At 38.8% G+C, this 11,355-nt stretch overlaps 1 protein-coding gene and 1 non-coding gene across 2 annotated transcripts; both read left to right on the top strand.

Moving 5' to 3' along the window:
- Window positions 1-328: 328 nt before the first annotated feature.
- On the top strand, window positions 329-9,210 carry LOC113874650. Its single transcript, XM_027512864.1, has 7 exons — window positions 329-988; window positions 1,123-1,453; window positions 1,676-1,813; window positions 1,967-2,085; window positions 2,137-2,679; window positions 4,542-4,678; window positions 9,138-9,210. The coding sequence occupies exons 1-7, from the start codon at window positions 329-331 to the stop codon at window positions 9,208-9,210; spliced, it is 2,001 nt and encodes a 666-aa protein (XP_027368665.1).
- Window positions 9,211-9,520: 310 nt separating this feature from the next.
- On the top strand, window positions 9,521-9,627 carry LOC113848601. The gene has a single exon (XR_003501865.1). It is a non-coding gene; the product is annotated as a small nucleolar RNA R71 (small nucleolar RNA).
- The last annotated feature ends 1,728 nt before the right edge of the window (window positions 9,628-11,355 follow it).

The raw sequence follows: 11,355 nt of genomic DNA, 5'->3' as shown, positions 1-11,355 counted from the left end.
ATAAGAGGCTGTTGAGCTAAGTTGTAAATGATTGCTGAGATAAGTGTGTTTGCTATGCTGTGTGAATGCTGATATGATGTTATCCTCAGTGCTAAACTGATTAAATTGTTATGATATACTAAATATGAATATATCACTGTAAGTTGAATCTGTGAATATAGCTATGTGGTGGTATTGCTGAATGTGTGAAACGTTAGTAATCTAAGCTAGTCTATATATTAGGATAGCTAGACCAAGAAGATCTGCTGCAAACCCTCCTCCTGCTGACGTGAACCAAATGGCTCACACCATGGAGGCCATGGCAGCCACTGTTAGGTAGAGTTTAGATATGATTCAACAGGAGCAAGCTGCAAACCAAGCCGCTGCTACAGCACAGGCAGCAGCAACTATTGCCTCAGCTGCACCTCCTCCTGAATACCATGGGTTGTCAGAGTTTAGGAAGAATGATCCTCCTCAATTCACGGGGGTGGATGGACCAGATGCTGCTGAACTCTGGATCAGGGAGATTGAGAAGATCTTCCTAACTATGGGTTGCGTCGAGGAGAGGAAGGTGTTATATGCTACTTATTTGCTGACAGGGGATGCAGATATGTGGTGGCACAGAGCTCGTGCTATGCTGGAAGCCCGAGGTGAAGTCATCACTTGGGCTGTATTTAGAAGTAGTTTTCTGGGAAAGTTTTTCCCTTCCCATGTTCGTGCTGCCAAAGAGCGGGAGTTTCTAAACTTGGTGCAAGGAAACTCATCAGTCTATGAGTATGCAATACAGTTTGAGCGGCTTTACAGATTTTATTCTCACCCGACCTCAGAGGAGTGGAGATGTCAAAGGTTTTTAGACTGGCTGAGAACTGACATAAAGAGGATTTTGATTCAACTCAGGATCATGGAGTTTGCTGACTTGGTGGATCAAGCCACCATTATAGAGAGTCTTAATGCAGAGGATGTTGGTGGAGTTGGGAAGGCTCCATCTAGTAGAGTGCTAGTAGCTATGGTAATGGAAGTAAGGGTGCTAAGAAGGGCCCCTACAGTCGGTCACTACGCCAACAGCAATCTCGACCATCTCAGTAGAGAGGATCGGCAGCATCAGCCCCGCTGCCAATAGGGACTGTTACTTCTGCATTTCAGCCTACTGGAGCAACTTCTTCTGCTCCTAGAGCCTCAGTGCTGCAGATTGTCAGATGTTTCAGGTGTGGTGGGCCACACTACCTGAGCCAGTGCCCACAGGCTGATGTCAGGGTTTGCTTCTCGTGCCAACAGCCAGGGCATCTTGCTAGGGACTGTCCTACGCCTAGTGGGGCAGTTTCATCTTCTGCTAGCGCCTTGCACGCTGTTAGGCCTAAAGCGACTAGGGCTCCAACGACAACCAGATCGAGAGCAGAGGGACGTGTATTCACTACTTCTGCATCAGAGGCAGCTCAGGCAACGGATCTTGTCCAGGGGACAGCGGTAGTGGCAGGTACTTCTCTTTCTGTATTGTTTGGTTCTGGAGCCACGCACTCTTTTATTGCGGACATTTGTGTGAGAACCTTAGGGTTACCAGTGAGCGATCTAGGATGTGAATTGGTAGTATCGACACCTACTTTAAGTTCGATTAAGACTTCAACGGTTTGTGTTAGGTGCCTCATAGTAATTGAGGGACGAAAGTACAAAGTAAATCTTATTTGTATCCCGATGTCAGGGTTAGATGTAATCTTGGGTATGAATTGGCTAGCTGCCAATCGTGTGCTAATTGATTGTGACCGGAGGTGTTTAGTCTTTCCTGAGCAGCAAGGCTGTGTAGAATTGATTTCTACTCGCCAAGTAGAAACATCCTTAGGTGAGGGAGTATCTTGTTTTGTTTTGTTGGGAGTTATGAATGCAGAAGTGGAGCAAAGCCTTCAGTCAATACCAGTAGTACGAGAGTTCCTTGAGATTTTTCCAGAGGATATTCCTGGAATACCTCCACGTAGAGAGGTGGAGTTTTCTATAGATTTGATTCCTGGAGCTGAGCCAGTGTCTGTAGCACCTTACAGAATGGCACCGAAAGAGTTGATGAAACTTAAGGAGCAGATCGAGGATCTAATGCGGAAACAGATGATTAGGCCGAGCGTATCGCCTTGGGGAGCACCAGTTCTCTTGGTGAAAAAGAAGGACGGCAGTTCTAGATTATGTGTTGATTATCGCAAGTTGAATAAGTTGACAATTAAGAATAAGTACCCGTTGCCGCGAATCGATGATTTGGTGGACCAGCTGAGAGGTGCTAAGGTATTCTCTAAGATTGATTTGAAGTCTGGGTACCATCAGATCCGAGTGAAGGATGAAGATATTCCTAAGACTGCTTTTCGCACTAGATATGGCCATTATGAGTATATAGTGATGCCCTTTGGAGTCACAAATGCTCCAGCTGTGTTTATGGACTACATGAATCAGATCTTTAGACCTTTCCTGGATCGATTTGTGGTAGTCTTTATTGATGATATTTTGATTTATTCTAGTTCGTCAGAGGAACATGCAGAGCATTTAAGGACTGTACTTAGTGTTTTAAGGGAGAAACAATTGTATGCTACATTGTCTAAGTGTGAGTTTTGGCTAGAGGAAGTGAAGTTCCTTGGTCATGTTTTTCCGCTAAGGGAATTGCAGTTGATCCTTACAAAGTTGAAGCAGTGTTGCAATGGGAAAGGCCTAAGACAGCCACAGAGATTCGTAGTTTTGTGGGCCTAGCAGGCTACTACCGGAGATTTATAGAGGGATTTGTGAAGATAGCTGCACCATTAACACGGTTAACTCGCCGTGATCAACCCTTTTTATGGACTGAGGAATGTGAACAAAGCTTTAATGAGTTGAAGCAGAGATTAACTTCCTCACTGGTGTTGATTCTCCCTGATACTAATCGACCGTTCAAGGTGTACTGTGATGCTTCCCATCAGGGATTGGGATGTGTGTTAATGCAGGAAAAGAGAGTGGTAGCTTATGCATCTCGCCAATTGCGAACTCATGAGCGAAATTACCCGATCCATGATCTTGAGTTAGCTGCTGTAGTCTTTGCTTTGAAGGTGTGGCGGCACTATCTTTATAGAGCTCAGTTTGATGTGTATAGTGATCACAAGAGTCTGAAGTATTTATTTGATCAGCGAGAGTTAAATATGAGGCAAAGACGTTGGGTGAAATTCCTTAAAGATTATGATTTTCAGCTCCAATACCATCGAGGAAAATCTAACGTGGTGGCCGATGCATTAAGTAGGAATGTGGTTCAGGCATTCTCCTTAAGAGTTAGTGAAACTCTTTTGGTAGAACAATTCCAAGACCTGAACATACATGTAGACTTATCACCTGAAAAGATTAGTTGTAGCCGAATTGTGGTAACTAATAATTTCTTACAGGAAATTAAAGACAAACACTTGTGGGATCCGATGTTATGTCGGATTGTATTTCTCTTAGGGACAGATAAAGCAAAGGGTTTTAGTAAAGGTGCTGATGGTATTCTCAGATGCCAAGGTTGAGTTTGTGTCCCTAGAGATACTGAATTAAAGAAAGCAATTCTAGAAGAAGGACATAAGGGTAATCTCAACATTCATCCTGGTGTTACCAAGATGTATCAAGATCTAAAGTAGATGTTTTGGTGGCCAGGCATGAAGCGAGAGATAGCTGAATTTGTTAAAGCTTGTTTGACTTGCCAGAAGGCAAAGGCGGAGCACTAAAGCCCTCCAGGAGAGTTGCAGACAATGGAAATTCCAGAGTGGAAGTGGGACCATGTGACTATGGACTTTGTGTCCTATCTACCTAGAACAGTTAAAAATCATGATGCCGTGTGGGTCACAGTTGATAGGCTAACCAAGAGTGCATATTTCTTGCCAATTAACATGACCTTTAGCTTGGAGAAATTAGCAGAATTGTACATTAGAGAGATTGTCAGGTTACACGGAGTACCTTCTAGTATTATCTCTGATAGGGATCCTCGATTCACTTCCCAGTTTTGGCAGAGTTTCGAAGAAGCTATGGGCACACAGTTGAGGTTGAGTTCTGCATATCATCCGCAGACAGATGGTTAATCTGAGCGTATTATTCAGACCTTAGAGGATTTATTGCGGACTTGTATTGTAGAGCAGAAGAGTAATTGGGAGGATATACTTCCTTTGGTAGAATTCACTTATAATAATAGCTACCATTCGAGTATAGATATGGCACCATTTGAAGCTCTGTATGGTAGAAGGTGTAGAACCCCTATCTGTTGGTTCCAAGATGGAGTACATTTGATGGTTGGACCTGAAATGCTGCAAGAAACTAAGGAGAAAGTTGAACTTATTAGAGAAAAGCTTAGAGCTACCCAGAGTCGACAGAAATCTTATGCTGACTAACGCAGAAGACCTCTAGAATTTGAGGTTGGTGATCACGTATTCTTGAGAGTATCACACACTACAGGTGTGGGGTGAGCTTTAAGAGCTAAGAAGTTAACACCTAAATTCATAGGACCATATCAGATATTACATCGTAGAGGACCAGTAGCCTATGAATTAGTGCTACCACCTCAGTTGTCAGGACTACATAATGTTTTCCATGTGTCGCAGTTAAGAAAGTATGTTCCTGATACGTCTCATGTAATCGAGCCTGATGTTGTGAAGTTAAGAGATGATTTATCTACAGAGGTTCCAGCTGCTCGTATTGAGGATACTAGAGTTAAGGAACTTAGAGGCAAGTCTATTCGGTTAGTAAAGGTTATTTGGGATCCAGTAACTGGTGATGCCACATGGGAATTAGAGGAAAGAATGAGAAAGTTGTACCCTCATCTTTTCTCTGAAGGATAAAATTTTCGAGGACAAAAATTTATTTTCAGGGGGAGAATTGTCAGGCTAGAGATTTATTATTGAGTAATCTATAATATTTTATACTTGTTCAATGTTAATTGAAGGATTATTTGGTATTGGAATAGATTTAGATGGAGTTTGAAATTATTTTTAAAAAAAATAAAAAAATTAAAAATAAATAAATAAATAAATAAATAAATAATGAACGGTACTGTATGAACAGTGTCAGATGAACAATAAAACCACCTATGAATAGTGCAAACCGCGTACAAACCGTGTATGAACAGTAAAAACCGCATATGTACAGTGACTGCTGACGTCATCAGTGCATCATCATAACGTCACATACGCGTACAGTGCGTGTACAGTACGCGTGCACAGTGTTTTCCGGCGTGAATAGTGCCCTGAACAGTGTTTCCGGCGTGAACAGTAAGGCGGTGAACAATGTTTCCGGCGATGAACAGTAAATTCCAAAAATTTTCTATAAAAAGGGGGCTTCACATGAAATTATCCAAGGTTCTCAAAGGTTCTAAGGCCAAATACCACCATTTCTCTCATACTAAACCTTCCTAAACTTAGATTTCTTATCAAATCAAAGATTCTACGTCTATTCTGAAGGATTTGAAGTAAGTTTCTTTAAGTTTGAAGCTAGATTTACCGTTCGTTTCTCTTCTCCTTCTCTTTGTCATAGAAGTTCATGGTGTTCTTAGGAGAAATTTCATTCTAAAACTGAATCTTCGGTAAATTTTGCATTAAAACAAGTAATATTCGATAGATCTAGTGTGAATCATCTTTCTGAGGTAAGGGGAGTTTACTTTAACCTATGAACTACGTTTTGAACGGTTTAATATGCTATTTCAAGATGTTTTAATATGATTTTGTTAGATCTATTGAATAAAAGCTATTTTCGAAGCTGTAACTGCTGTTAATTGATTTAAAATGCTGAGATTTTGGCTGATCTACTATAAACTTGCCTTAGTTGAGCTGTTAAAATAATTTTGGCGGTGTGCATCATGCTAAGATATGTTTTGCATCATTATAGAGCCGAGTTACATGTTTAGGTGGGTAGACATGTAACAGTAAGTTCATGCTGAGCTGCTGTGCTGTGCTGTGCTGTCTGGATCCAGATACCGGAATGGGTCACTCCCGGACCGGCTCGGTTCCTTCTGGATTACTTAGGCTGTGAAAGCAGTTGGAAACCGTTTTCATGCTGTGCATTAGATGGGCTGGAAATGCATGGGATTATTGCTGTGAGAAATATTTTGCTCTATATATATGATTTTATTTTAAGTTTGGTAAGCTCACCATTGCATTTCTTTCTATGTCGTTGTGTTCGTGTGTACTGCGATGATTGTACGGTGGTACGTGAGCAGATGTAGCAGGTGTTGCATCTACTTCACAGGCTAAGGGGCCAGTGAAGAAATGTTAGAAGCTGGGGTCGAGTAATATTTCATCAAAGTCCTTTTTCCCTTATATTTTGAGACCTCATGTAGAGGGAACTATATAGTATAATTTTGGGTATTTTGAATATTATGAACTAAATGTAATATTATGTTGTTCTGTTGGATATTTGTTGTAAGAAACTTTGTTTTATTTTAATTGAGAAGAGAATTTCATACTTATATTCTCTATTATTTATTTATCTTAAATAAGTATGTGATGTATAAACAATGTTCTGGGTTCCTTACAAAAAGGGGTCGTGACATTAAATTTATGCTTGGTCCCAAGTCACAAAGAGCTTTTCCTATTGTGCAGTTTCCAATAGAGCAGGGTATGCTAAATGACCCTGAATCCTTCAACTTTTGAGGCAGTTTTCTCTACAAAATGGCACTGCACTCTTCAGTGAGTGGTACCAATTTTTCCATGTCCAGCTTCCTCTTTTTAGACAAGAGCTCTTTCATAAACTTTGCATATAAAGGCATTTGTTCTAATGCCTCTGCAAATGGTATATTAATTTGGAGCCTGTTGAACACATCAATGAACCTTTCAAACTACTTTTCTTGTCTAGGATCTTGTACTCCTTTTGAAAAAAGTAATCTCTTGTACTGCTCTTTATTAATAGGTTTGCAGGCCTGCTTAAATCTCTGCTTCTTGCCCCTCTTTTCTTGCTTTTTACTGCACTTTTATTCTTCTTCTCCCTGATGAATCCATGTTTTTACTGATATTTTAGCATAATTCTAACTAAATTGATAAGAAAAACACATGAGAAAAGTAGAAAAACTCAGAAAAATATAATAAATTTGAGTTTTATTTCAATTTGTAGTTATCTTAGCAAATTGTGTAATTCTGCTTAGAAATTAAGTTTTAATCTCGTTTTTGTAGGAATAATCTGAGCAAGGTTCATGAAAATAGAAATATAATGGAAAGGAAAAGCTAGAGTAGCATGGCTGGGCTCAAAACACAAGGAATGAGGAATACAGGCTAGGCGTGATCACTATTATCAGTAAAAGTGATCACTCCAGAGCTCAAAGATGAAGTACAGCTTGGGCGTAATCACTTTTTTAGCAAGAGTGATAGTTCCAAAGAAGGCAAAGTTTCAGAATGCTCTATGTTACCACTCTTATCAGTAAAAGTGATCGTTTCAGAGAGTGAAAATATCAGGAAAGCTCTGTGTAGCAACTATTATCATTCAAAGTGATAGTTCCAGAGAGCCTTCAACTTGGCGAGTTGCGCGTAGTCACTTTTCCTCATAAAAGCAATAACGCACAACCACTTGAGCTCTGCGTTGACACTTTTACCAGCAAGAGTGAGCATTCCAGAGAGTTCTCAACTCAGCAAAGTGCGCATAACCACTTTTTCTCATAAAAGTGTTAACGCACAACAACTCGAGACTCTGCGTGGCTACTATTATGGAGAAAAGTGGCAACGCTCAAACTTGGAAATTTCTATAAATACCAGAACGCTTAGATTTGGTTTGGAGTTCGGTTCATTTTCCCGTATTTCTGTTAGATGGTCGTTGAGAGAGAGTGAGAGAGAAGATTGGGGTCAAGTCTCAAAGCTGCCAAAAAGAGGAATCGGATTGGAGCTCACGGCTATGGCTTCCTTGAGTTTTTCTTCTTCTTCTTCTTCTTTCTCTTTCTCTTCTTCCATGTCTGAGTAGTTCCTTGTAGTTAGGGATTTATGGAACTTGTATTAATGTATTAATTCTACTTTTACTTCTGAACTTTGAGTTCTTTGCTTAATTGAGTTGCTAATTCTGCACTTTACATAATCTTTGAATGGAAATTCAATTGATTAATCAATGAGAAACCTTTACCAATGGGAATTGGACTTGCTTTTCTGATATGAATCAGCAACCAGAATTAGGAATCTCTTAGGGATAAGGAAACTTAATTCTGCAATCTTTAGTTCTAAGTCTTAATGCAATGTGTAATTGAATTTCACCTAAGGGATTAGAGAGTTTCAGTTTAACGTTAGGGTCAATGATTTAAGGAATTAAACTTGACTATTGATAAGAGAAACTGATTGGCAATTAACTAAGTGCTTAAATGTTCAGAGGTATCATTCAATTAATATTGATATGCTTGTGAAATAAATTTCTAACTATCTTTCAATCCATTTCTAATCTCACATTTCATTCATTGATCTGTTTTTCTGCAAGTTTTTCTATACTCTTAATTGCTTTGGTTTACTGCTTTTGTATGTTACAACTCTCCTTCCAAATTCGTATGGCTCAAATGGTTACAACTCTGTGAATTGATACTTGAAATCTAAATTCCGTGTGGAGATGATATCCTGTTCTTAGAAATTACTCATTACTTGCTGCTAGTGTTTAGATTGTCAACAACACTCCCCTCTTCAACATAGTATATTTCCCACTTTCAAAATCTTCTTTTTTCAGCTCACTTTCCTCATTCGAATTTGTGACTTCATTTTTCTTTCTTGGGCTAGAAACCACTTCCCCACTTCCAGTGGTTATGGCTTGGCATTACTCCTTTGGATTCACTATTGTGCTACTAGAGAACCTTTCTTCATCTCTATTTGCAAGTTGCTCAGCCAATTGCCCAATTTGTGTTTCTAATTTCTTTATAGAACTTTCTTGATTTTTGAAATTATTTTCTGTCACCTTCATAAACTACAGTAGTGTCTCTTCAATTCCATTCACTTTCTCACTCAATGGTCTTGAATTTGAATACCCTCGATTTTTTTGAAATTGTGCAGAAGAACTTCTTTGAAAATATTGTTGTTGGACTTGAGGAGCTACACTTTGGAATGGTGCAGTAGCTGTATTTCCTCTTGTAGTAGAATTCTGTGGATTCCACTTAGAAAACTGCTATCCTCTATTGTTATTTAGCTGGAAACCAGGTGGATATGGTTGCTGTGGCCTTTGATAATTGCCCATATAATTGACTTGATCAGGTTGTTCTATAACTGTGGGATCACAAGCTCCATTCACATGGTTGCCACCACAGAAATCACAACTCAGTTGTGAATTTTGAACCACACCAGTTTGCATGTTACTTATTTGTTGAGTCAAGGCAGCAAGCTGTTCAGAAAATTGTTGATTCTAAAGTTGATTTTGAGCAAACATGGCTTCTATGGATTTTACATCATATCCTCCTCTCCTTGAAACTTGTCTTTCATTTATATTCTGATACATCGAAGATGCAATCATTTCTATGATTTGCTGGGCTTCTTCCAAAGTCTTTGAACTCAATAAACCACCAGCTGTTGCATCTATCATGGTTTTAGTTGCTGCAGTTATTCCATTGTAAAATGTTTCAAGCTGCATCCATTTAGGTATGCAGTGATGGGGACACTTCCTCAATAACTCCTTGCATCTTTCCCATGTCTTATACAAAGGCTCTCCATCTTGCTGAACGAAAGATGTAATCTCCCCTCTGATTTTTGTAGCTTTTGAAAGGGGAAAATACTTGATTAGGAACTTGTTCACCAAATCAGCCCATGTTGATATACTCCCTTGTGGCTGGGCTTGAAGCCAGCACTTGGCTTTATCCCTCAATGAGATTGGGAATAATCTAAGTCTGATTGCATCCTCACTTACCCCATTGATTCTGATTGTGTCACAAAGTTGCAAGAATTTGGAGATGTGCAGATTTGGATCTTCTGAATGACCTCCAGCAAATTGGTCTTGTTGTACCAGATTTAGAAGTGCAAGTTTTATCTCAAAGGGGTTGCACTGAATTGTAGGTCTCAGAATAAAAGAACTAAATCCCTGAAGATTAGGAACTGCATAGTTCCCTAGTGTTCTCATTCTTGGTTGTTCTCCCATCTTTATTTGTCTTGGAATCTGACTGGTTTGAGGTGGTGTAGAACTTTCGTGTTCCTCTCTTTGAATTTGCTTAAATCTTGCTTCACTTCTTAACCTTCTTAGAGTTTGGTCCATGTCTGGATCAAATACCAAAGTGGCTTTATTTTTGTTTTTCCTTCGCATATATAAATCAAAACTAACAAGTTAAACTAAAATTTAATAGTAAGATATACACTAACAAAGATTATGCAGAAAAATATCAGCAAAATCATATCAAAGTCCAGTCTAACAACTGCAGAATTATGCAAAACTGCAGAATCGTGCAAAAATTATCTACTAGCATCCTACACTTATCTATTAAAATAAGAACAGAGTAACTTGAATGTAATACTAACTACAGAGAAAATTTAAGAAAACAAGTACTCAATCTAGCAATTTTTCTGTTACTAATGATATTGAAACTCAAACTCCCCGGCAACGGTGCCAAAAACTTATTGTTAAAATTCTCTAAACACTAGCAAATGCACTAGGAATTGCAGCAAGTAATGAGTAAATTTAAGATCTATGTACCGTCTCCACAGGGAATTAAGAATTCAATTACCAATTCACAGAGCAAAAACTAGTTGAGTCATACAAATTTGGAAAGGATGTAACATATGAAAGCAATGAACCTGAACAATACAAAGAATTAAACTTGCAGTAAAAACAAAGTATGAAAGTTGTGACAAAATGAGATAGGAATGAAGAATAGTTAGGACTTTACTTCACAAGAATGTCAATATTGATTCAATTATACTTCAGAATATTCAAACAATTGGTTAACTGACAATCAGTTTCACATATAACTAGTCAAAGGTTAATCCCTTAACTCATTGACCCTAACAATCCACTAATCCCCCCTAATCCCTTAGGTGAAGTTCAATTTCATGTTGCATTAAGACTTAGAACCGTAGGATTACAGAATTAAGTGTACTTATTCCTAAGAAACCCCTAATTCTGGTTGTTAATTCAGATCAGAGAATCAAATCCAATTCCCATTGGCAAATGTTCCTCTTTGATTAATTAAATGAATTCCCATTCAAAGATTACGTAAGGTGCAGAATTGTCAACTCAATTAATCCAAAAACTCAAATTTCAGAAGCAAGAATCAAATCAATACTTCAATTTGAGGTCCATAAACTCCTAACTACAAAGAATTACACAGACATTGTGACAGGGAAAGAGAAAGAAGGAGAAGAAGAGAAGAAACTCTGAAAAGCCATAGCCACAAGCTCCAATCCAATGCCTCTTCTTGAAGCTTCGAGGTTGAACCCCAGTCCTCTCTCTCACTCTCTCCCAACGAGAATTTAACAAAAAAAAAACAGA

This window comes from Abrus precatorius, unplaced genomic scaffold (assembly GCF_003935025.1).
Source record: "Abrus precatorius isolate BTA unplaced genomic scaffold, Abrus_2018 Scaffold8, whole genome shotgun sequence".
NCBI lineage: Eukaryota > Viridiplantae > Streptophyta > Magnoliopsida > Fabales > Fabaceae > Abrus > Abrus precatorius.
The sequence above is the reverse complement of the archived record's forward strand: the minus strand, read 5'-3'. Positions and strand labels throughout refer to the sequence as shown.

What these genes read in the sequence shown, in the direction of transcription:
- LOC113874650 (XM_027512864.1), top strand. Translation starts at nt 329, where the DNA reads ATGATTCAACAGGAGCAAGCTGCAAACCAAGCCGCTGCTACAGCACAG. An exon ending in GTAGAGTGCTAGTAGCTATG is followed by an intron (nt 989 to 1,122) that starts GTAATGGAAGTA and finishes TCTGCATTTCAG; the next exon opens with CCTACTGGAGCAACTTCTTC. An exon ending in GGGGACAGCGGTAGTGGCAG is followed by an intron (nt 1,454 to 1,675) that starts GTACTTCTCTTT and finishes TCCCGATGTCAG; the next exon opens with GGTTAGATGTAATCTTGGGT.